The following is a 27467-nucleotide window of genomic DNA, read 5'->3' on the forward strand; positions in this document are numbered from 1 at the left end:
CACCTTCCCCTTTCAGAATGTCATACAGTTGCTTAGTGACATTCTTCACCCTGGCAGCAGAGAGGAAACATACCATTTTAGTGTCACAGCAAATCTGTCTGTCTTCTTTAAGGTAGAATCCTGTATCACTCTTGATGAATCGCCCACTACCACTACCCTATGCAGGTGAGTTTGTTATGGTGTCATGGACTTAGATCTTGCTGAATTCTCCTGAGAAATGATCTTAAGAATAAGGATATGTTAGTAAAGGATAAAATCTGTACACTAGTCGGAAAGGAAAAATATCGGCTGAAAAATATGGAAGGAGAATCAGTCTGGATGGAGCCAACAAAACAGCACAGGGCGGAAAACGTAATCTATCAGCCTCTTAAAAAGTAGTGGTAAGGTAGGGGATGACATACTTCAGTAGTATCCAAATCAAAAATACTATTATAGAAGGAGATGGTTGTGGGAACGTGGAGCCATTATTGAGGATTACTCAGAACATCTCCATCCTGAATCTGTGTATCACCACCTCTTGCACATTGTAAAGAGGTGGTGTGTCCCACAGGCTAGGCAGGCAAAAGCCTGACAGTCATACTCATCAAATTATGAGTATGACTGTCAGGCATTTGCTTGCCTAGCCTGTGGGACACATTGTCCACTGTTGGAACAGATGTTAACGAGAACTTTGCTGAGTTGTCAAGCTGTGTGTGCTGTTAGTGTTTCCAGTGCCTCAATCAATGCTGGAAGGTCATCTAGTTCTATTAACAGACAACATTTCAGAATTGTCCATATTACTGGAGAGCTAGTTACATGTAGGTCAGACCAGATGAGGATGGGAACTTTTCTTTCTCTAAAGTAGTGAACCAGCTGAGTTCTTGAGAATCAACAGTGATTTTATGGGTATCATTAGACAAGCTTTTAATTCCATTTGGATTAATTGAACTCAGGTTTCACTGTCTGCAGTTCAAGACTTGAACATTAGCCTAGGTTTCTGACTAACTAACCCATTGTCAATACCATTGTGATCTACTTTTCATTACATTCCCAGTCATCTTGATCAGTTTGCAGACATGAGATATTTAAATGTTGTGCTCAAATTGCAGTTACACTATGAAATTAAACATTTTAAAAACGTTAATTCAATGTCTTTTGTTGATTGCATTTTTATAAGGTTTAAAATTTGCAATTTTCTACATATTAAGCAAAAGAATATTATCTGGAAGTGAAAGGTTAGCTTCTACACCAAGCTGGGCAACCAGGTTTATTTATATAAGTATTTGGCTGACTTTGTTTCCTTACATGCCTGGACCAGTTTTATATGAAGGAACCAGCTCTGTGTTTATGGGTGGGGTTTTCTGCTTCTTGGATCAGTGATCGTTTTATAATTACTGTAATTTTAGATCTGCACATACAAAATTCCCACCACAGCTATGCTGCATTTTCTCTTGTGACTTAGAGCTTTATGTATCTGTTATTTTTCTGTTTGCATCTACTAATTTTGAATTGTTTGCAAGCTGCTGTAACACTGACACTTTACCAGTCTGGTCATATTCCCATCTGAGGCAGGACAACATGTGTTGATGAGCTGTTGAGGTTATACATGTATTTGGTTCGATTGTATTTGCACACTTACACTAACCAGGATGACAGAGATCAGTCAAGAAGTAAGCTTAATCTTGCCCCTTCTCTTTACCCTCCCCTTACCTCAAATACACAGTCACTTAGACTAATTGCCTATCCTGGGTTTCCACAGGTGAAATACATTCTAAATTCTCATGCAGTGTGGTTCATCATCATTGTGCAATTGTCTGTAGAGCCATTGGTGTAGTACTATGTGGAATAGAAGGATGGGGCAGATACATTAGTGATGTTTGGATGCAAGCACTCTTCGTATTACCCAATTTTGAAAACAAAACATTTCTTTCACATTAGAAATCAATTTCTGAACCTGTGATCATACATGGCTGCAGCTGAACTCCATTTTCTGTGGTGTTCTGCCAATCACCGAGTTAGGAATCGGGTTTCCAAACTCAGTCCAACTTGTAAAAGTTAGAACACTGATAAACACTGAAAATGTATAGGCTAACTACTCTCATACATTCTTTAGCTCTTTTTTTTAAGGTCCCATCAACTTTAACGAATTGTAAGGTACATCGATTTTAATTTTTTTTTACTTAAAGCACTTGAGGAATACTACCCAGAAGTTGAAAATCATTTAAAATTAGCTCATTTCTGAATTATTATTTCCAGTTGTATATTAAATATCACCATTGAAAAACCAATATAGTTTCTAAGTTGAAACTACTTGATGCACTCTTTAACAGATTGCAAGTATACAAAGCATTGGAGAGGAATAAGTATATTCTAGTTCGACATTATCCTTCATACGTTTAGCAGATGTAAACTGAAATTACTGTTGAAAAGGACTGTTTATTCCCTTTCTATTACGTTTCTGCTGAAATGATGAATAAAGTTGTTGCTTTACAAAAGTAGGAGAAAGTGAGGTCTGCAGATGCTGGAGATCAAAGTTGAAACTTTATTGCTGGAACAGCACAGCAGGCCAGGCAGTACGTTTCTGCTGAAATGATGAATAAAGTTGTTGCTTTACAAAAGTAGAACAACCTTTCTTCATTTGACCAAACTCAATGAACCAGTATAAGTTAAGTTGCTTGATTTGCCAACACTGTTACTGGGATGCCCTAATTTAATTTTGTAAAGAGCTAGTTTCCCAATTGATCTGTGTAAATTGAGCAGGGGGCTAGTGCTATCTGGGGGTTCAGTTAGCTTTGTTAGCTGGATGGCTAGTATGCGATGCAGGGTGACATCAACAGTGTGGATTCAATTCTCATACTGGCTGAGGTTGCTATTGAAGGTCCTGCCTTCTCAATCTCACTCCTCACCTGAGGTGTGTCTCCCTCTCGACCTCTCTCTCACTCTCCCTCTCTCACATGAGAGAATAGCCCTATGGACCACTGAGACTATGGCGATTTTACCAATAGTTGTTAGTGCTAGCTACATATAGCTGCGTTTTTGCAAGATCAATGTATGTTTGTATCTCTGTTCCTAGAATTGAATCTAAAATCACTTATTTTACAAAAAGTGGAGTAACTGACAAGTTCTTTCTGCAACATAATTCTTCAATCACCTTTAGCTACCTTTGCCAGATGGATATTATTTGTGTATGTCAAATGGCAGGAAATTAAAAGCTAGCTATCTCATTACAGAGAGAGCACCACAGTTGAGCCAAGCAGGAATTACTTGATTGTAATTCAGAGCAAGAATTTGGCTAGTTTTGTTTATTCTACATCCCCATTTTCACACTAACTCCTTTTACTGCTGTTTGGGAAATGTAATATCTGACTTGGAAATAGGTTCACCTTTGACTCATGGTGAATTTGGTGCTATAGCACTGCAAAAAACTTCAGATTTTATGGGTAGTCATTGAACTGTGTGTTTGTATACATGTGGAGAATTAAAAATAACGTAAGATTGCATATATTCAGTATCATATTCCTTGTTCCTTTGAAGGAAATGCAATCTCTTCACAGTAATATGAACTTGCAGTTGCATAATAAATTTAAAAATTTCACATGACACATTAGCCTACATTTTTCACTGGAGGTTGAACCTAAAATACTACCTGTTTGAGCGAAGACATGGTACCATAGATTTAGTTACCTTGGAAGAGAAAGTAATTCTTTGGTAGTCTGGGCAGTAGAAAGGCTGAAAGAAGTTGAACAGGACATTTTTTAAAAAAAAGGAATCAGGTGTGGAAAAGAGATGGGGGAGAAAACTGCTAAACCATTCTTTGATTAAAATAAAAATATTTTGATGCATAGCTTATAAGAAGCTGAAATAGGAATTAGAATCATAGGTTAAAATAGGAAGTGATGTAATAGCAGTATGTGAAACTTGATGGGAGATAAGTTTGAATTGTTAGTTAAAACTTTAATTTTTTTGAATAGGGAGAGAGAACAGGATAGCAACATTAGGTGATAGTAATTGAACATGAACAAAGTTTGAGTTGTGAGATAACAGATTTTGATGACGGAAATAGTGGAATGGGGGAGGTTTTCTTTAAGGATATTTGACCAACTTAAGAAAAGTGAGTATGAGTAAGCTTAAAAGAAAGCCTTACCCAGATCAAATAGAAAGAAACCGTGGTGACGGGAAATGTAGATTAGCAATAGAAAATACTTAAACCAGAGCTGCCAAGGGTACATATCAGGCGATTTCCAGCAAAGACAAAGTGATTGTGTTGAAGACCATTCCTTCAACGAAAAGGGATCAAATGTGAATCTTGACAAAGGCATGTAGGTATGTGGTGTGTAGACAGGCCTACAGAAAGGAAGATTTAAAAGACTAAGGAAATATGAGAGAAAAAGAGATAAATTGTCCAATAAAATGGTAAATTTACAGTAAAATGATAAGGTACAGTAGAATCACTAAAGAGGTGAAAGAAATAAGCTCATCCTGGGCAATGATTGAAGGCAAGAGTTATTTAGTAACTGCATTTTGTAAAATTATATGCATTTGATAAATATAGAAAAAATACTACACAGAAAGAGGCCTTCCAGCCCATTTTGTCTGCAGTGGCTGAATAAACTAGCTGGCTATTCTGTATTCACTTCCTAGCATCTGGTTGGTAGACCTGCAGGATCCAATCATTCAGCTGTAGATCTAGATTCCTTACAAAGACGTTGGCAGTGAATTCCAGACATCCACCACCATCCAGGTGGAAAATCTTTTCCTCGTCTCCTCTACTCCTGCTGATCATCTTAGAGTCTGCGCACCCTGGTAATTGACCTAAGTCCTGGCAACATTCTTGTAAACCTCCTGTTTACTTACTCTAGAGCAATGATATCCCTTCTGTAATGTGGTGAGGAGAACTACGCATCAAACTCCAGCTGTGACTTAACCAGTGCCTTAGATGGTTCCAGCATTAGGCCCCTGTTCTTGGATTCAATCCCTCACCAAATAAAGAAAAACATCCCATGTGCCATCATTACCATCTTCCCTATGTCTCCTGTTAACCTCAGGCACCTGTGGACATGCACTCACAGATGTCTCACTTCCTCTATCCCTCTCAATACCTTCCTATTTATTGTTAAAAATCACACAACACCAGGTTATTCAAATCATTCCTATTTATTGTGTATTCTCTTGCTTTGTTTTTCCTCCCCAAATGCATAACCTCTCAGTTAGCTGGATTGAATTTTGTTTCCATTATTCCGCCCACTCATCCAAACAATCAATATCATCCTGCAGTCAACAGTCAATTCTTCACTGCTTGACAAATTTTTTTGTTGTCTGCAAATGTCTCAGTCATGCCTCCCAAATTTTAAGTCTAAATCATTGATATATACCAACACAGCAAATCAGAATTCTGGGATTGCAAAATATCAAATATAATTGTAGATCTATTAGAAGTTGCTCTTCAAAGAGAAATGGTGATTTTAAGAAAATGCCTGATGAAGGTAAGAAAAAAGATTGCACACATCTTCGCTTTACATGTGTCCCAGGGAGTGGGCACTGGAGTTCTGAGGTAGAGTCACACCAGACTTAGAGGCATTAATTCTGCTTTCTTTCCACAGATTTTGCCAGACCTGCTGAGTTTCTTGAGCATTCTCTTTCTTGCAAAAGGGAATTTGATAATTATGAGTGAACACTAGCATGTAATTAAATAAGAATCTCGTGCAAAGAAATGCACTAACATTAGCATGAGCAAATTGGCATATTTTCTGCTACGGCTTTCTGTACATTGTTTAAATGTTGTTATTTTCCACCATGTAATAAATATTCAAAGAAATGGGTTAATATTATTTATGTATTTCGATGTTCATCATAGAGGAGCAGAGAAGTGGGAGTAAAGTAAGTTAGATCTTTCTGAGGCAAATGCAAAACTTTGTTGTTGAACCAGGTAACAGACTTCTGATTCATGAGCTCTCAGAACTAGAGAACTGTGTTCAAAATTATTACTTGTGTATTTTGTTTTCACTATTTACACTGTAATTGGTTTGTCAAAATATAACAGTTAACTTTTAATACTTAGCCTTGGTTTTCACTGCTGATGAATTTGGCATGTAATAATAGGTGGTTATATTGTATAACATACCTTGATTTATTTTTTCATGTTGAATGTCTTAACATTTTGTGCGGAACTGCCATCTCAGATATTCATCCACGCATGAAAAATTAGTCCATTGCTATTTTTGGATGCAGCACTGAAATATCTGTCAATCTTGAGGCCGGTAGTTTTGCTAGGTAATGTTTCTTTGTTTCACTTTGCCTCCAGCAATTCTAAAAATAATTGAGCAGAATGAGAAATGAAAACAGAGTTGATTAATGTTCTGGGGAAACCATGAGCATAAAAACCACCTTGCTTCTGATTTTTCTTAACGTAGTTAGGTGTAATTTTCCTCAATCTCTTGCACCTGGTCATCAGTTCTATTTTCACAATTTGTTAAAACAGTTCATTTGTCATAACACAAAAACATTCCTTTGGGGGGGAAAAAAAGTGATTCCCCAGGCCAGAAATAACCCTGTATATTTGCATGCAAAGCAGGAGATTGACCATAGGCAAAAGGTAGGGAACAGGAATGCCTAAAGTACTTGTCTAATAGCATCGATTTTCGATATAGATATACAGCAAATAATTTGGGCATTTTATGGATATATGCTATACAATTTCTAGTCAGCTGTCTTTTGATTCAAGGATACTTCTTTGCATTGTTTGTGACTAAACAGACTAATTCTCAACTCTCAGATCTTTGAGTACGTGGGCAGGATGTCCAATCAGGAAGTGGGATGTGGTGTGCAGGATTTGCTTTTTTTTTGCTTTCTTTTTCTGCTGTCACTGTACCTCATTGTTACAATGTTGTGGCTTTAAGCTCAATGGAGAAGTTGTCTTTACTTTGGTTACTAAGAAGTTCTTTCCAGTCATTAATGACAACATTGCTGTGCCTCAAGAGAACTTCAACGTGTTTGAAGCACTCTTGTCATTTAGCAGCTGGGAAAACAACTGGCAGAAAGACAGTGCACAGTCCTCAAAGTTCATTTTGCAGATCAGCTGCAATCCCCTTCCCCCTCAAAAACAAATCCCTGACTTCAGAAGTGTGGTCGTTGTAACAGTCTACATGAAGAGCGATGGATTATACAGATATAATTTGTACATCTGCTAGGCAATGTCAGAATCTAACCTATGTGGCTTCTAACTTTAATGAATGTGGCAGAAAGAGGATCATGCGGAAATCATGTACATGTTGGAGTCATGGAGCATTTCTTTTTAACAAAAATGTCATTGGCTCTTTTGCAATTGACTGAAGACTTTTAAAGTACATGCATTAAAGCGAAAAATGCTGTGTCTGTGGTGAGTATGTGTCTGTATAACTAGAAACAAAAATTATGTTTTGTAAGATACTGCAGTCTAGCAATCTAAGGTCAGCTCATCAAATTCATGAATTTGGCTTCAATGCCGGCTCCTTTCCAGACCACTTTGAGGTTAACCAGTGCTGATAACATCTCTGAACGTAGGCTGTATCCTGTTGCATATCATGGGAAATTGAGACAACTTCTGGTTAGTGTTTATGCTCCAAGAATTGGAGAGAATAAGTTCCAAAGCATAAACCTATGTTTAAATAAAATTGGTGTGTTTTTGATTTGATGTTACTCTGGTTATCCTATGGTTGGATGGTTTCTGGAAAAGGGTTTTTGGCACACATAAAGCATCTTTTAGTCATGATAACAAATGTAATATCCATTGTATAACATGTTTTGATGGAAACCAGGGACCAATATTTTATTTAAAACATTTCAGTCTGTTAATTTCAGTTCTGAAATTTTAAGCCTCTGCCACGTTTGCAAAAGTGACTACATTTTAAAGTGTTTTAATATCTCTACATTTAACAAACACATTAAGCATCTCCAGCATTTAATAAGTAAAAACAGCATATTACTGAGCATAATGCAACATTGCCCAATTTCTGCTTGCTTGTGCTGCAGTAGATTGCTACATTAATGGTGCCTTGATGTCGGTCAGCTCAGTTGGCTGGATGGCTGGTTCAATTCTTATATTAGCTGAGGACTCTCATGAAAGACCCTGAAGGATTTTCCTCCTTTTCAACCTCTCCCCTCACCTGAGGCAGGGCAATCCTCAGGTTAAACCACCACTAGCTCATGAGAGAAGAGCAGCCCAGTGATCTGATAGGATTATGCTGTTTATCTTTACACGGTGCATCTCCCTATTGAATTTCTAGTAACTACTTAAGTGCTTAATTTCAGTGGGTATACAGCATTTGGTTTCTAAAGTTCCACTGCCTTATGACAAAAGAAGGGAGAAAGGATCAGCCAGGTCTCTGCTTCCATTGTTGTGGTGATTCCTGTCAGATAGATTTGCAAATGTGAATACTGAGTGGAGGTAGGCTTGGATTTGTTTGTGATTTCCCCTCTTCTGCTCCTTCTCAAGACTAGCAGTGCTGTTGCGTGAGTCTTTGGGAAAGAAAGAAGGGAGGAGAATTACAGTGTCAAATCTGCAAGTTGACATTTGTAAGGGGGAACAGACCACGTCTAACCTTAGTTGAGGCAAACATACACTTCAAATTAAAATAAATAAGAATATATCTTTGGAACATAGGTATCATGGGGCTGGTATTTCCTGCATGTGCCTTGTTTGACCAAGAAGGTGATAATGACCCAGCTTCTAATTCTCCATATGATGTAGATACACCCACCTCGCTGTTAAGTAAGAAGTTCCAACATTTTCAACCAATGAAAGGTAAAGAATGGGATTAGATTTCCACATCAGAATGGTGTGTGACTTGAAACAAAAATGCTGCATGTGTTATTCTTAACGGCGGATTTGGAATGTGTGGTTGAAAATGCACTAGCTGCAGTGCATTCTGTGGACAGTACATGCTGTGACCACAGTAGGCTGCTGTGGATGTTCAAGCTGGTGGGTCAAACAAACTGCTTTTTCCTCGATGTTATTCAAACAAAAGAGAATGCTCAGTCAAACAACTGACTTTGGACATGTTGGAGAGGTTTTGTATAGTCAGGAGATTAGTCACTCACTACAGAAAATCCAACATCTGAGTCAATCTAAAAACTACAGCACATATGTGAGTGTATCAGTTGAGATTCTGGCCAGTAGCAACCATCGTGATAGTTTGGCAGTAGTAAAGCCATTGAATGTCAGTGGAAAATGGTTAGGTTTCCTGTTGAAGATGTTTATTGCTTAGTACTACTGAGGCACAGATGTTACTTACTATTTTTCAGTCATTTAGATGTTGTCCAGGATGTCTGGTCTTCAGAAGGAGCTACTTTATTATTATAAGGCCAAACAAAAAGGTGGATATTGTTTAATCAGCAAATGGCCTCACTTCTGACTTTTCATTGAGTTAAGTCACAGACTAGCCATGGTCTATCCTATTGAGGAAAGCTAGATGTCTCTTTCTCTCTTCAGAGACTTGGGAGCTGTCTCCCCCAGTTATTAATTGCCCACCATTAGACACAACTAGATGTGGCAGGACTGCAGAAATTTAGTCTGTTTTCATCTTCTGGTATTGCTGATGGCTGCTTCTAGTATGCTGTTCTACAGTTCTGTTTAACCATGTGTGGTCATCTGGTTTGATGGGATTATGGTACAGAATGCTTTTGAGGGATGAGGTTACCCATTGAGATAGAATACAATTCTTCTGGTGCCAGTAGCTCAACTCATCACCTGGATGCCTGCTTTATAGCTACTTCATCTCTTAGCCTGATGCTAATGTCACCCAATACAATGGTGAGAGTCCTTAAGAATTGATTTGTAGTGACTCTTCCCAACAGCATATTGAGGACAGATTCTAAAACAGCAAAACAAAATAAGGTATTCCATCATGTTACTGTTTTCACAACAAAATCAATCTGGAAGTTATGTCTTCAGGATAGGAAAGGATGGACGTGTGCTTCACTTAGGTAGATTAATGAGCTATTGGGTTTATCTGATAAATTTGTGTGACTATTTAATTATTACTGAAAATACCTTGTTGGGGATTTGAACTATAATTACTTAAATTATTCATTCAATACTCTAGATCAGTAGTCCATACAAAAATTGGTATACCCCCATACTTTAGTAAATCAACAAATTTTGATAGATGTCAAAAGTTTCACTAGCTGAGCATAAGGGTAGTGCGTGTTTCTTAGACCAATTCTGATTATTTCAAGTACGCTGTCGCAAATTGTGTGCCTTTAGGTGTATTTAAGAATACTGATTCCCTCTTTGGTGCCATTGTGACTCCACATTGAATTGCTAGTTATTAATCTGTCCTTAGTTTAAATTTCAGCTGCTTGTTGGTCAACAGTATATCCTAACCTGCCAAATGATAATGATCAAAATTTGACATTCTGGATTTTGTGTTGATTTTTTTTAGAATTTTTTTTACATTTTTCTACATGTTGATAGTTAAGGTAGTAAGCTGATTTCTTTTTCTTGAATTATGTTTTTAAAAAAAGCTTGTCGCATTTGCGGTTTTTATCCCTTTGTTCATATTAGCGTTACACAAGATATTTGAAGTTGTGTTTGAAGAACTGTAGGTTTGCTATTGATAGCTTACAGGAAACCAAATTTAGGTCAGTTACCAATTTCTGTTTGAGACTGATAGTGATCTGAGGAGTGATGCACCTCCTTCACCAGTCTTCAAGTTTTTAGTTCAGTTGGATACTATTAATTCACAGTTTTACAAGTTTGCGAACCACCTTGGTGAAACTTGAATGCAGATTAGTTTTGTCCTTACATTTTACCTTGCAATCTTGATTAAACGTCTTTGGGAAGGGTATTACGTTCTCATGGTGCAGATTTTCTGCTGGTCAGACAGTTGCTATGCCAACACAGGTGGGAATTAGTGCACAAGGACTCCTCACCTGAGAGCTTAATGATTTGGGGTATCTTGTCTGGAACCTCACTGAGGTACAGGCAAACGCAAACCCTATCATCTTCCTGGGGAGTTATTCCCAACTCTCCAACTATGAAAATTTCAAGAGATTACATGTATTCCACCCCAGCCAAAAATTTCAGAATTGAGACATCCTTATAACAGTGATTTAGAAGACAAAATGTTTCTCAAGCATAATTGAATTACAAAATTTGGAAAAATTTTGATATTAAAATTCACTGAAGTTATAGTCATTATTGTATTAAATAATTTTTGTCACTAAACTTTATAATGCAAGCTAATCATCAGAAATTTCAAATTATGGACCGAAATTATAAAACTTTGTTGGAGTATTCAGAGTAAGGATACATATCTACACGAACAGAATTTAATGTATTCTGCTTCACTGCTAGAAAAACACTGAACCAGGTAAAAAGATCAGTTTCAAAACTGGAAAGTGTGTTTAATTGGGTTCCAAGCCCTTCCTCTTCACATTGTAACGTCCTGATGAGTAAATGTCACAGGACTTAAAAAATTGACTTAGAAGGAGGAAGTGAGAATGAGTTCGGAAGAAATAGTATAAAGCCACATTCCAAAACCACAGTAAACTTGAGTGATTCATTATATGAAATATAGTGGTGCACAAGAAAAGTTTCCTTCATTAAAAACTTCTGATAATGAAGTCTTTACTTGGTTGTGACACAGTTAACGTTTGTTAATATCTCAAGATGATAATTTCCCCTCTTTAAGGAATCCACTTCTTTCTTTGCATACTTATTAAAAGTTTTATGGTGTTTTATCTTTCATTCTTTATTATCAAAATGATGAGTGAGTATCAGATAACTTGACTGTACAGAACATTAGAACCCAGGTTCCTCCTCTTCTCGTAAATGTCTATATGTGGTATTTTTCTTTCATGAGTATCTGAATTAATAGCAAGTCTAGCTAATCTTGTTTTTCTTAGCCTGCCTCCTTTTTGGATTCAATCAACTAGTTCCACATGGATCCAGAACTGAATATGAGTTCATCTTGACTTAGTGCATCACTAGACTCCTTCACCACACCCACTCGATGATGGGGAGGAAAGGGGGACACAAGGTGATAAAGGAAGAACACAGCCAGCTGGGCAGCATCTCCAGTGGAGAAATCGACATTTCAGGTATAACCCTTCAGATCACCCATAGACCACATGGGCTGCAGCAGTTCAAGAAGAAATTTATAACAAGGCAGTTGGGGATTACAGATGAATGTCAGTCTTAACTGCAGCTCTTCATCTCATGTATAAGTTTTTTTTTTAGAAAGAACTCTTGAATCCTCCAACATTTTAAGTACCACAAGCCTAGTCCACGCAACCTGCCCTCATAAATTTGTATATTTGTTCATGGGGTGCAAGAGTTGCTGGGATAACCAGTTGGTGTACATGCTTAGCGATCATCTTAACTGCTTAACTCTTTGATGTCCGGGACTTCAAACCTGGAGCTAAGATCATAGCTTCTCAGCTAACAGTAATTCCTGCTCTACTCCTATATGTTTGAGGCTTGAACAATGTACAGCAGGCACCTTAAGGCATTGAAGAAAAGCTACAGTTTTCATAAAATACTTCAATCTCATTGGCAGTGCAATTTCAGCATTCTCTCCCAAACCAACATTTCTAATATCAGTGTGTTAATCATCTCAATCCAGTTTTGTTTGATGAGTCTCATTTATTTGCATGTCTAACGCAAGGCTGATGCCACATCTATCCTTATGCAAACTATGCAGCAAGAGACCCCCAGGAGGACAAAGCATTATTTGAGATCAAACATGCCTACTAAGTTTTGTGAGGCCCTGTCCTGACTCTACCTAAAATGTTGATATGAGCATTCGGGAAGCTACTGGCACTTTGATAGGACTACAATTGGATCATGTGGAAGCAATTCCGAATAACAGATATGCACCCAAGCAACTCAGATACTCAATCCTTCAAATTGCATCTGCCTTATCTGGTTGAGTCTACAAATGGTAGGTTGAATTCATTAGTCATTGAGTCATAGAGATGTACAGCATGGAAACAGACCCTTCAGTCCTATCTGTCCATGCCGACCAGATATCCCAACCCAATCTAGTCCCACCTACCAGCACCCGGCCCATATCCCTCCAAACCCTTCCTATTCATATACCCATCCAAATGCCTCTTAAATTTTGCAATTGTACCAGCCTCCACCACATCCCCTAGCAGCTCATTCCACAAACGTACCACCCTCTGCATGAAAAAGTTGCCCTTTAGGTCTCTTTTATATCTTTCCCCTCTCACCCTAAACCTATGCCCTCTAGTTCTGAACTCCCCGACCCCAGGGAAAAGACTTTGTCTATTTATCCTATCCATGCCCCTCATAATTTTGTAAACCTCTATAAGGTCATCCCTCAGCCTCCGACGCTCCAGGGAAAACAGCCCCAGCCTGTTCAGCCTCTCTCTGTAGCTCAGATCCTCCAACCCTGGCAACATCCTTGTAAATCTTTTCTGAACCCTTTCAAGTTTCACAATATCTTTCCATTAGGAAGGAGACCAGAATTGCATGCAATATTCCAACAGTGGCCTAACCAATGTCCTGTACAGCCGCAACATGACCTCCCAACTCCTGTACTCAATACTCTAACCAATAAAAGAAAGCATACCAAACACCTTCACTGCGACTCCACTTTCAAGGAGCTATGAACCTGCACTCCAAGGTCCCTTTGTTCAGCAACACTCCCTAGGACCTTACCATTAAGTGTATAAGTCCTGCTAAGATTTGCTTTGCCAAAATGCAGCACCTCGCAGTTATCTGAATTAAATCCATCTGCCATTCTCAGCCCATTGGCCCGTCTGGTCAAGGTCCTGTTGTAATCTGAGGTAACCCTCTTCGCTGTCCACTACACCTCCAATTTTGGTGTCATCTGTAAACTTACTAACTGTACCTCTTATGCTCACATCCAAATCATTTGTGTAAATGACAAAAGTTAGAGGACCCAGCACCGATCCTTGTAGCACTCCACTGGTCACAGGCCTCCAGTCTGAAAAACAACCCTCAACCGCCACCCTCTGTCTTTTATCTTTGAGCCAGTTCTGTATCCAAATGGCTAGTTCTCCCTGTATTCCATGTCATCTCAAAATGCAATGAACGGAAGGGGAGACGTCACTCTCGATCCCAAAGGATGACCAAGAGCAATAATTGGTTTGTTGGGTATTATCATGTTATATAGTGATAAATAAAAGCTTGCAGATGCTAGAATCCAAAGTAGACAAACACAAGGCTGGAAGAACACAGCAAACCAGGCAGCATCAGGTGGAGGAGAAGTCAGGTTATACCCAAAGCATTGACTTTTCCACCTTCTGATGCTGCCTGGCTTGCTGTGTTCTTCCAGCCTCGTGTTTGTGTACTTTAGATTCCAGCATCTGCAGTTTTTTATCTCTACACAAAATGATAATAGCCAACAAACCAATTAATCTTCTTGGCCGTCCTTTGGGACCAAGGGTGACTTGCCTCCCCTTCAGTCCATTGCATTTTGAGATGACAGAAAAGTTCAATGTGGCATTTGTAGCCTCTGTCTGATGGGGCAGGTGCTATTTGAAGGATTGAGTACCTGAGTTGCTTGTGTGCACATCTATTTTCTGGAATTGCTTCTACATGATCCAGCTATCGTCCTGTCAAAGTGCTTCGTGCTTTTCTGAATGCTCATGCCAACATTTTGGATAGTCTCAGGACAGGGCCTTGCATAACTTAGTAGGCATATTTCATCTCGTGTGATACATTGTCCTCCCTGGGGTCTTAACCTGCAACATTTAACACCCAGAAAGAGGAGGGCAGTAGATAGGTGAGAACATTCCCACCTCCAAGATCCCCTCCTAGCTACACCTCATCTGGACTTGGAGCTATATTATCTTATTTTACTGCTACTGTTCTTTTACTGTCTCCTAACAGCACTGTGAACATCCATAGACCAATCTTATTGTATTATTGGAGCTGCACTCCAAATCTGTGCCATGTAAAGATTTACCAATTTCAGAATTCCTAACCTCTGACCTACTTTTGCAGCCATGGCATTTTTATGGCTAGTCCAATTAACCTTTTGGTCTATAGTAACTCCTATGATGTTGATGGTGGGTATTCAGCTCTGGTAATATTCTTGAATACTGAGGTGATATGATTAGATTCTCTTGTTGGAGATGATCATTGCCTGGCCGTCATGTGTGGCGAAAGTTACTTAGTCACTGACATTGTTCAGGTCTTGTTGCATGTGGACATTGCTTCATTATCTGCAAAGCAGCAAACAGGACTGAACCTTCTGCAGCTGTTAGCTAACATTTCCAGGAGGTAATATCACAAAGCAGTTGAGGATGATTTGGCCTAGAACTCTGAGAAGCCCCCTACAACGATGTTCTGCAGTGGGAGGGTACAGTGCAACATTCTCCTCTAATGGGCGAATTAGAAGTGGAGCGTAACTTCTTGATCACTTAGCAGGGAAATTAGAAAGCATTTTTTTCCCACACACTGTGATAAAAATACAGAGTTCTTACACAAGAGGATATGGAACAATTTGAGTTTTCAACATTGAGATTGTTGGATGAAAGAATTGAGAAAGAGAGTTCAGCTATATGATCTGAGTGGCAATATTACATTGAGGAGATGGATGACTTGCTCCCATTCCTGTGTGATTACATAACTAATATTGAGAGGCAGTGAATCAAGAAAAGCAGAAAATGTATGAATGGGTATCTTCCACTGACAACCGTAATTTAGTATGTACATTTCTTCAACTAACTCCAAAAATGATGGTCAGAAATGAACCTTCAATGAAGGTTAGAAATGTTTTCTGACTATAAGTGCTTTTATTTTGTAATTTTTTTAAAATCATGAAGCTCTTGCTCATTTTCCATTAACTAAAATGTCTACTAATTTTAAAAGAATGTTTTTTTTCTGTGCATGTCCAAAAGCAACATGATTTAAATTTTGTCCTGTTTTTGAAATGCACCATTTAAGTCACAATTTTTGTAAAATAGGTGTCTTGAAGTGTTTTTCTTTAAGCCATTGGTGGATGTTGGAATGATTCAGAGTGTTGAAAGATTTGATAGTCAACCTATCTGGCTATTTTATGTGTGGTCATCAAGTCCTAGAGTGGAACTTGAACCTGGAACTTCTGGCTCATGTAGAAATGTGACTCACTGTACCACAAGACCTCTTCTTGCAATATATAGCATGTGTATTCTGAAGTTTTTAGTAATAATTGAACACTGTCTCGAATAGCCTTCTTAGTTACTTGCATTTTAACTTTTTGTTGGCTCGTACACTAGATTTCTCTGCATCTCAGAATCCTGCTTTTGTTCTCTATTTAATACTTTGCTTTTTTGTTCTTCCTGCCAATATGAACAACTCCTCATTTCCCATAATATACTGCCACCTGCCAAAATCTTTGCCGAACCATTCAACCTACCCATATCCGTCTGCAACTTCCTTATGTTCTCTTTGTAATTCCTCTTCATAATTTCCGACTCACCTTTATGTCATCTGCATATTTAGCCACAACATGCGCTCCTACATTGTACAGTAACCTGTTGAGTGGCACCTTGTCAAATGCCTTCTGGAAGTGCAATTACATTTTGTCTCCCCTTTGCCCACTTCACGTGTTATTCCTATAAACTGGTTAAATATGTTTTCCTTTTCCCGATTACTACAGGTTTTTCAAGATCCCTGCTATTACCTCTTTAATGCTTGATTCTAACATCTTCACTATAGTAGGCTAATGGGATGCTAGTCTTTATTATGACAGGAGTTGTACATAGAACTTTGGATATTACATTTTAGTTATGCAGGGCCTTTGTGAAACAACATCTCAAACATCGTATGCAGTTTTGTCCTCATACAAAAGAGGATGTAACTGTATTGGAGTTCAGTGAATGTTTGCCAAATTGAATGAGTTATCTTATGAGTAGAAGTTGGACAGGGTCAGCTTCAATCTGCTGGAGATAAGACTTTGGGGTAATTTGATTGATGTGCCCAAGGTCCTGAATATTTTGACAAGGTATACATGCAAAAGATGCTTCCTTTGTGTATCAGTCCAGACCTAGGGGGCACTTTTAAAATTAGGGATCAACCTTTTATACAGAGATGGGAATTTTATTCCCCAAGCATTGTGTGACATTAGAATTCTCTGCAACAGAAGACCGTGGATATTTATTCGGTGGAGGTAGATTGTGATCAAAGCTTATCAGAATTTGGAATACAAATGCAAACAGATTAACTGTGGTCTTATTCAATTGTGGGTTTGTCTTGAAGGGCTGAATGGTCTAGTTCTCCTCTTTTGTATGCATGTTTATATATTGTTGAGAATGCACATTTGGTGAAAAGCAACCAGATTAACCCATGCCCTCTGAACAAGAAACTTTAAAGTAAAGAACAAAAAAGAACAAAGAAAATTTATAGCCCAGGAACAGGCCCTTTGGCCCTCCGAGCCTGAGCCGATCCAAATGTACTATCTAAACCTGTCGGTCAATTCCTAAGCATCTGTGTCCCTCTGCTCCCCACCTACTCATGCATCTGTCCAGACACATCTTAAATGAATCTACCATGCATGCCTTTACCACCTCTGCTGGCAACGCGTTCCAATCACCCACCACCCTCTGTGTGAAGTACTTACCGCGTGTATCTCCCTTAAACTTTCCACCTCTCATTTTGAAAGCATGACCTCTCGTTATTGAATCCTTCACCCTGGGAAAAAACTTGTCTCTATCTACCCTGTCTATACCCTTCATGATTTTGTAAACCTCAGTCAGGTCCCCCCTCAATCTCCTTTTTTCTAGTGAAAATAAACCTAACCTGCTCAACCTCCCTTCATAGCTAGCACCTTCCGTGCCAGGCAACCCCCTCGTAAACCTTCTCTGCACCCTCTCCAAAGCGTCCACGTTCTTTTGGTAATGTGGCGACCAGAACTGTACACCGTATTCTAAGTGCGCCCGAACCAATGTCTTGTACAATTTTAACATGACTTGTCAGCTCTTATACTCAATACCCCGTCCGATGAAGGCATGCATACTTTATGCCTTCTTGACTGCTCTATCCACCTGTGCAGCAACCTTCAGGGTACAATGGATCTACACTCCCAGATCTCTCTGCCCATCAACTTTTCCCAAGGCTCTTCCATTCATTGTATAATTCGCTCTAGAATTAGACTTGCCTAAATGCATCACCTCACATTTGTCTGGATTGAAAGGCATCTGCCACTTTTCCGCCCAACTCTCCAGTCTATGTATGCCCTCCTGTATTCTCTGACAGTCCCTTATGCTTTCTGCCACTCCGCCAATCTTTGTGTCATCTGCAAACTTGCTGATCATACCAACAGTGCCCTCTTCTAGATCATTTATGTATATTACAAACAACAGTGGCCCCAATACTGACCCCTGTGGAACACCACTGGTCACCTTTCTCCATTTCGAGAAACTCCCTTCAACTACTACTCTCTGACTCCTGTTGCTCAACCAGTTCTTTATCCACCTAGCTAGAACACCCTGCACACCATGTGACTTCACTTTCTCCATTTGTCTACAATGAGGAACCTTATCAAAAGCCTTACAAAAGTCCATGTATATGACATCAACAGCCCTTCCTTCATCTAACAACTCGGTCCCTTCCTCGAAGAACTCTATCAAGTTGGTAAGGAACGATCTTCCCCGCACAAAACCATGTTGCCCATCACCGATAAGCTCATTCCTTTCCAAATATAAATAGATCCTATCTCTCAGTACCCTCTCCAGCAACTTCCCCACCACCGACGTCAGGCTCACTGGTCTGTAGTTACCCGGAATATCCCTACTACCCTTCTTGTGCATGGGGACAACATGAGCAACCTTCCAGTCCTCTGGCACCTCATCTGTAATTAAGGATGTCACAAAGATATCTGTCAGGGCCCCAGCTATTTCCTCTCTTGCCTCCCTCAGCAATCTGGGATAGATCCCATCCGGTCCTGGGGATTTGTCCACCTTAATAACCTCTAGCCTACCTCACCCATCTTCCTTACTTATGCCAACGTGATCCAGACTAATCAAACTTCTATCTCTAATCTCAAGATTCATCATGTTCCTCTCCTCAGTGAACACTGATGTAAAGTAATCATTCAGAATCTCACCCATTCTCTCAGGTTCGGCACACAGCTTCCTTCACTATCTTTTAGTGGACCAATCCTTTCTCTAGTTACCTGCTTGCTTCTTATGAAAGAATAAAATGCTTTGGGATTTTCCTTAATTCTGCTTGCTAAAGCTATTTCGTAACCCCTTTTAGCCTGCTAGATTCCTTGTTTAAGACTTGTCCTACTCTTCTGATATTCCTCCGTTCTGTTCTCAGCTGCCTAGAGCTTATGTACACTTCCCTTTTCCTCTTGGCTAGTCATACAATTTCTCCTGTCATCCACGGTTCATGAATCTAGCCCTTCCTATCCTTTGCCTTCAACGGGACATGCCTATCCTGCACTGCCGTTAACCTATCTTTGAAAGCCTCCCATATCTCAAATGTGGACTTCCCTTCAAATAGCTGTGTCCAATCCACATTTCCCAGTTCCTGCCTAATTTTGATATAATTGGCCTTGGTCCAGTTTAGCACTCTTCCCTTAGGACCACTCTCTTCTTTATCTGCAAGTATTATAAAACTTACAGAATTGTGGTCACTGTTCCCAAAGAAATCCCCCACCACAACTTCTACCACTTGTCCCCAGTACCACGTCCGATATGGCCCCTTCCCTCGTCAGATTATTGACATACTGCTCTAGAAAACTCACCTGGACACTTCTTACAAATTCTACTCCATCCAGACCTCTGACGCTAAAGTATCCCAGTCAATGTTGGGAAAATTAAAATCTCCCATTACCTCTACCCTATTGCCTCTACATCTATTCATAATCTATTTGTCTATTTGGTACATCTATTCATAATCTGTTTACCTATTTGAAATAACTGAAATTCAAGAATCTGCAAGGTTGTTGTTGAGGGTAAAAGTATTGAATTTTTACTTCCAATAGTTTGTAATAAGACCATTTTGAATAGTTCTTGTGTGTTTAAGTTTTGTACAAAGTACGTGACAGCCTGTTGTGAATACGTTCCGTGATGGACCACCACGATAAGCAAATTTCAAAAATAAAGTTCATGGCCTATCAAGTTCGTTTCATTTTTGAATCTGATTTGTCCAGTGTTTCCACTAGTTAGGACCATAACACATTGTACTTGTCACTTAAAATTGCAATATCGATGAGGTAAGAATGCTAATTAATAGAAACCTAAACACACTATTAACATTACATCTATTCAACTGTGAAAATCTGAATTCTCTTGATTTTTTTTCCAAAACAGTTCATGTGTATGGGCATTCATTTTAGGAAATTGCTGTCTATTTGCTCAAACTAATGCTATCTTAATATTTGAATAAAAGTGATATTTCGAAAAATGTGTGTCTGTTTTAAGTCTTTGTGTCCAAGGGATCTGGTCTTTGATGTTTAATTGTTGTGTTACACAAATGTAGGTTTGTTACATTATATTGCTAGGTTTGATTTGTAACTAGGCAAGCCTCAGGAAAAACTGCTATGACATTGTTTAAAAGTAAGTGGCATCAAGGGTTTGCATTTTGAAGTATTGTTCTGATAAATTCAAGAACAAAATAATATGAACACAACCTCTAAAATAAAATCAGAAGATGTTGGAAGTACTCAGCAGGTGTTAAAGCATCTGTGGATTAAAAAAGTTAACATTTCAAGTTGTTGACTTGCATCAGTTCTGACAAAGGAGTTGTTAACCTGAAATGTTAATCTCATTTTCTCTCTCTTTGATGGATATTTCCACACCCGCTGAGCATTTTGTAGTATCGGTGCTGATAAATTCAAATTTAATGCAGCCACCCTAATATAATAATCATTAACTCTTGAAACTACATCATTAGGAAAAAATATCAATTAAGCATAAATCAGCAACTGCAAACACAGTCCTAGATCGGAATCTGTGATTCCAATTTCCTGCTATGTGGCATTGATCCTTCAAGTGATACTTTGTTAATTGCTCTGAAACTGAGTGGAAATTATGATGACACTAATTTTTTTTGGAAAACGTGACAGTGACTGTTGGTTTTGAATCAAAACACATTATAGATAAGTTAAAACAAATAATTGAATTTTGGTATGAAAAACTTTAAGGAGTTTGGAGCTTTTTCTCAAAGATTCTTCCTCTCTTTCCCAGAAGCCTATGCTTTCTGCATCTACAGGTGTCGAGGATAATCACCAAGGCTTGGCAACACCTGCCAATAAGCGTTGTCATGTGAACTGTAATAGAATCATAAAATGATGCACCATAGAACACAGACATTCTCTGATGGCTATTTGATAGAGCTATCCATCTAATCCTGCTCCCTTTTCTTTTCCCTATAGCATTATAAAAATGTGGGGATTAGTTAGCTCAGTTGGCTGGATTACTAGCGTGCAATGCATCATGCAACCCAACAGCATGGGATTCAATGCCCACATCATCTGAGGTTACCATTAAGATCCCAACTTCTCAACCTCACCTGAGGCATGGTGACCCTCAGATTAAACCATCACCATTAATCTCTCACCAATGAGAGGGCAGCCCTATGATCCTCTGGGACCATGTTGATTTAATCTTTCTTATAAAAATGTTCTCAAGGTATTTGTCCAGCATTGTTTTAATGTTGTTGTTGGCTCTGCTTTCACCAGCATTTAAAGCAGCACATTCCATATAGCAACTTGCTGTGTAAAAACTGAAGTTCCTCATGTACAATCTGTGGTAAACTGTGGTTGCTAACCTTCTTGCCATTGGAAATAGTTCTTCATTTACTGTATCAAACCCCATTTATGATCTTCAAAACCTTATCAAATTTTCTCTTAAACATCTCTATACCAGATAACTGCTTGTGCTGTCTTTCCATATAACTGAAATTGTTCATTTCTGGTACCATCCTGTAAACGTTTTGCATAACCTCTTCAAACTTTTGACATCCTTCCTAGGTTGTGATGCCTCGAACTCAGTGCAATACTCCAGCTGAAGCTTGGCTAGTGCTTCATAAAGGGCTTATATAACTTTTGTTTTTGTATTCTATTCCTCTTAAAAACAAGGATCTCCTACTTTTTTGTAAAGTGTTAAGCTTGACTACTTTCAAATATTTGTGCATTAATTTAGTTTGTTTCCTAGGAGAAAGTGAGGACTGCAGATACTGGCGGTCAAGTCAAAAAGTGTGATGCTGGAAAAGCACAGCCAGTCAAGCAGCATCCAAGGAGCAGGAGAGTCAACATTTTGAGTATAGGCTATTCATCAGGAACATTCCTCATGAAGACCTTATGCACGAAACATCTCCTGCTTCTCGGATGCTGCCTGACTGGCTGTGCTTTTCCAGCACCACATGTTTTTATTTTAATTTGTTTCCCATTTACTTAGTTTCTCTCATCTATGCCTCTCAGACATCCGCTGTTTGTCAGTTGTGCGTGAGGTAGTTGTTAGGCTCCTTTTTGAGTAATATGAATGAAATCATTACTCTTCTCAGAGTAATTTCAATTTTTATAATATAAATTTTTGTAATAGGGTATTGATGGTAGTTGATGGTGAAAATGAACATTTTTCTTCGAAAAATGCAATCAAGTTGGTCAGATATAACCTCCCCTTAACAAAACCATTTTGACTGTTCTTGATGAATCCCTGCCTTTCCAAGTGCAAATTAATTCTGTCCATTGGAATTGCTTCCAGTAGTTTCCCCAGCACTCAAGTTAAACTGGCCTGTAGTTTTCTTTGCTTCCTTCTTAAATAACTGCTATCCTCCAGCTCTCTGGCACCTCTCCTGTGGTCAGAGCGGAATTGAAAGTTATTGTCAGCCATCTTGCTGTTTCCTCCCTACTCTTACTGAACAGTCTGAGAAATATTTTATCTGGTCGTGGGGGTTGATCAACCTTAGCCTGCCAGGCCACTCCGAACCTCCTCCTGTCTGTGCGTGTATTGTGGTATGCTTTTTGATATGATCTTTTTAGCTGTACTGAACAAATTGAATATGGCATGCTTGCATCTTCCACAGATGTGTGCAGGCTTCCTTCAATTTTTGATGATTGGAAGCTTGGAAAAGTAATTGGGGAGTAGGGGAAAATGTTTGCCATGGATAGTGATTAAATCAGTTACAGTTTTGGATATGGGTACGATAGAATCTTGTGTAGCTCAGTGTGGGATCTGTGTTGATGTGATTGGTAATTCTGGCATGTTTTGTACATCTTCACCACCTTCGATATTATTGTGGATACCCCAGCAAATACAGTTTCCCTTATCATAGAATCATAGAGATGTACAACACAGTAACAGACCTGTTGGTCCAACTCGTCCATGCCAACCAGATATCCTAGACTGATCTAGTCTCATTTACCAGCATTTGGCCCATATCCCTCTAAACCATTCTTATTCATATACACATCCAAATGCCTTTTTTAAATGTTGTAATTGTACCAGCCTCCACCACTTCCTCTGACAACTTAGTTCATAAACGCACCATTCTCTGCATGAAAATGTTGCCCTTTAGATAGGTCCCTTTTAAATCATTCCCTTCTCACCTTAAACCTATGCTCTCCAGTTTTGGACCACCCCTACCCTGGGAAAAGACCTTGGCTGTTGACCCTATCCATCAGATGTCTTGTGCACTCTATGCCACATGCTCTGAGTGTAACTGATAATTTCCTAGTGAAGATTTTTCAGGTACAAATGCTGACTTTCCTTTTAAAATCGTACCTTTTGAAATACCTAGTTTATATGTGTGGCCAAAACCTCCTTAGAAGGTCGGTCTGATATAGTGCACCATACAGTAATTTTCCATAATAGCTTCTGATCATGGAGCATTTGCTGTTTCATCTTGAAGTTGGACACATATGTTGACCTGAACCCATCAGATCAACGTTGAGTACACCTTCTCTTCGATAAATAATCTCACTGAAACATATCGGGTAGGGGAATCCAAGGTAGCATTGACGTAGGAGGATCACGTTGCTGGGCTCCATGCTGTAATATCAGCAGGACAGAGCTAGAACCCGTCCCATCCAAGTCACTGTGAACAAAAAAATGGTAAAAGTCGTACAAAACTTGAAACTTTCACTTATCTTTGTTTTTGTTGTGGGAGAATGCTGAAGGAAGGAGGAAGTTCGCTTGGGGTCTAGATTACAGCTCAATTCACCGAGGCAGTGGGCTTGTTTACTCACCAGGCCTTGATTAAGGAGCTCACCAAATCTCTCAAGGAAAATAGATCGAAGAAAAAATCGAGGAGACGCTGGCCCCAGTCTCTGTTATGCTGCAAAAGCACGAACAGCAGCTGGGAGACCTGGGGAAAAGGACTGATGAGCTTGAACGCCGAGTCACAGGGGTGCAAGTTGAGGCTGATTTTTCCAAGAGTCAGATTGAAGCCCTAGAAGCACAGGTCTGTGGGTTCATGGATCTGGTGGATGATCTTGAGACAGAGACAGAAGAAAGAATGTTTGTCGTGTTAGTCTATTGGAGGGGACAGAAGGTGAACAGTCAGTGGAATTCTTTGAGAATTCCTCAGCTTGGAGGCTGAATAGGGAAAGATAAAGATTGAGAGAGCCCACCGTGTCATGGCACAGAGGCCAGGTATGGACCAGCGCCGTCGCCATGTTCTGGTACGGTCCCATCATTATAAAGACAAACAGAAAGTCATGGAAGCTTCCAGAGCCCAAGGGAAGGACCCGAGAACGTTGGTGTGCAAGTGCTCCAGGGTCATGATTTTCCAAGACGTTTCATCAGCTGGGATCCAGTCATGTCTAAGATATCCAGTGGTGTTTCAAATTAACTATAATGGATCTGTACATTTACTTGACATGCCAGAGAAAGCGAGGAACTTTGTGGGCACGCTAAGTTAAACTGGAAGGTTGAATAGGTACAGATAACAAAGTTGCTCGGGTTTGTACTCCTTAGGGAGGACTTGGTGGAGTCGCCTTTTGTTGGTAATAAGTTGCGTTAAATTATGCTCTGGATGGATAGAGTATTTACCTTTAATTTCTAAGTGAAGTTATGCTGGGGATAAGTGACATATTTACTTTTAACTTACTGGTATATATTACTGATCTTGCCTTTTGCTTTTTTCTTTTGCTACTTTATCCTGGGTTGTCTGTGTTATGGTGTGGATCAATGGTGCTGGAAGAGCACAGCAGTTCAGGCAGCATCCGAGGAGCTTCTGCAAAATCGACATTTCGGGCAAAAGCCCTTCATCAGGAATGGGGCTTTTGCCCGAAGCGTCGATTTTGCTGAAGCTCCTCGGATGCTGCCTGAACTGCTGTGCTCTTCCAGCACCATTGATCCAGAATCTGGTTTCCAGCATCTGCAGTCATTGTTTTTACCTTGTGTTATGGTGTGACCCTAGCAGGAGGTGTTAAGAGGATAGTTGGGATGGTTAGTAGGGTTGGGATGTGTAGGTGCCTCCTTTGAATGGGGTAAATTTCTCTAAACAGTGCCTTTTTGCTCTTCAGTTTTTGATACACACGGTTTTTGGAAGTCTTGTAGGTTTGTTGGTTGTAGCTGTTTTAGTTTATGTAGTTATGTTTTGTGGACTTTTTTGTACTGAAGCAGAGCAATTCATAATTCGAGTTCTTCCTCTCTGGAGTCTAAATGGTGCTATAGAATGTTATGGCTAAGGATGTGTTCAAGTGGTGCACCTAGAACATTAAAGGGAGTCACTCGCCGGTCAAGATGAAGAAGGTACTTTCCAGCCTGAAAAGGGAGAGGGTGACCCTATTGCAAGAGACACACCTAAATGATGCAGATCATTTGAAACTGCAACAGAATGGGTACGACTGGGTTTATTTCTCATATTTCAATACTAGAAGTAGGGGAGTGGCCGTACTTGTTTAGAAATATCTCCCATTTAAGTTTTTAGAGTGTATTAAAGACACATATGGGAGATTTGTAATCCTTAAAGCTTTGAAGAATGGGGAAGAATATGGGATCTTGAATGTCCCCCGGCCCACCCCCTCAAGTTCCTGGTAGATGCAGTTTCTAAAGTGGTTAACCTCGCATCTCAGCATATTATCATGGGGGGGGGATTTTAACAGTCTTAATAGATCCTGCAGTAGACAAATTGCCCAAAAGCCACCCGATATCATCTTCACGATCTAAGCAATTAAGGGATTTGTGTGTTGAACCAGGACTGGTAGGCATTTGGAGGCACCTTCACCCTACTAGCAGGAATTTCATGTTTTTCTCCAATCCGCACAAATGCTATACTTGGATTGATCTCTTTTTGACTCCCGCAGCACAATTGGGCTCGGTGGTGTCAAGTCCAATTGGCAATATCACTATTACTGTCAAGTGTAAGGATAGTATGGGAGGTTCGAGGCAGTGGCAACTGGATCCCTTCATCCTTAAGAATAGCAAGTTTACTGAATTCTTTTCTACTGAATTCACGGCTTATTTAAACATTAATTCAGGCTCAGCCAGTAATCAGTCCATCCTCTGGGAAACTGCTAAAGCCTATGTTAGGGGGTTAGTTACTTCCTGTTCTGCCAGTAAGAAATGGCAGAAGGGTGAGCAGCAATGCTTGCTCGAGAAATGGCTGAAGGCAGCCAATAAGCCCTCGCTGGCTAAATTACAGAGGATCACATCACTCCGGTCCACATTGAACTCCATGCTCGCACAGACAGCTAAAAAGGAGCTTCCATTTGCAAGACAAAGGTTGTTTGAGCATGGAGATAAACTGGGCAAGTACTTAGCTTATCTTGCCAGGAAAAGGAATGCTCCCCAAGCCATTGCCTCGATCAGGGATGATACTGGAAATTTAACTCGTGATTCTAAAAGGATTAATGCGGCATTTCAGAAATTTTACTCCGAACTATACCAGTCTGAAAATTGTGAAGATGGACAGGCTAGGATGGAGTCCTTTTTTTTAAAAGAATTTGGACCTCCCAGATGTGACCCCTGAGCAAAAGTCTCTGCCAGTACAAAGGTACAGGAGGCTGTGAGGCAGCTCCAGAACAGAAAGGTGTCTGGTCCTGACGGACTTCCCAGTGAACTTTATAAGGAATCTATAAATATACTGTCAGGACCGATGTTTAGTATTTTTAATGATTCATACAGTCATGGCCTCCTCCTGCCATCTTTAAGGGAGGCATACATCTCTCATCCTTAAAAAGGGAGGGCTCTGGAGGACTGTGCTTCCTATAGACCTATCTCACTCCTGAATGTCGATTTCTAAATCCTCTCTAAGACTCTTGCACTAAGACTAGAAACTGTGCTGCCCTCCATCATTAAGGAGGATCAGGTGAGTTTTCTAAAAGATTGCAAATTGTCTAATAATGTCAGGAGGTTACAGAATATGACCCAAGTATGTCAACAACGATCGGTACAGGGATTAGTGATCTGTCTAGATGCGGAGAAGGCATTTGACCGGATCAGGTGGTTATACCTTTTTTATACTTTAAAGCGGTTTGGCTTGGGTGAGGTTTTTTATCAGATGGGTAAAGGTCCTTTATAGTGACCCTCTTGCCATGGTTCTCACCAGTGGCGTGTGGTCAACCAATTTCAGTATTCTT

General features: G+C 39.6%; 1 protein-coding gene across 9 annotated transcripts in view; it reads left to right on the top strand.

Moving 5' to 3' along the window:
* The window catches only part of hdac4 (histone deacetylase 4), a 492096-nt gene that overhangs the window by 196080 nt on the left and 268549 nt on the right, over positions 1-27467 (top strand). Inside the window, exon 1 of one of the 9 annotated variants that reach the window (XM_043693106.1) lies at positions 11880-12057. The exons of the other annotated variants lie outside the window; for them this stretch is intronic. Coding sequence (XP_043549041.1) covers positions 11970-12057 — 88 coding nt within the window. The 5' untranslated portion in view covers positions 11880-11969. Of the gene's footprint in view, positions 1-11879; positions 12058-27467 lie in introns of those variants that run through there. 9 annotated transcript variants of the gene reach the window in all.

Source organism: Chiloscyllium plagiosum, chromosome 7 (genome assembly GCF_004010195.1).
Source record: "Chiloscyllium plagiosum isolate BGI_BamShark_2017 chromosome 7, ASM401019v2, whole genome shotgun sequence".
Lineage (NCBI taxonomy): Eukaryota > Metazoa > Chordata > Chondrichthyes > Orectolobiformes > Hemiscylliidae > Chiloscyllium > Chiloscyllium plagiosum.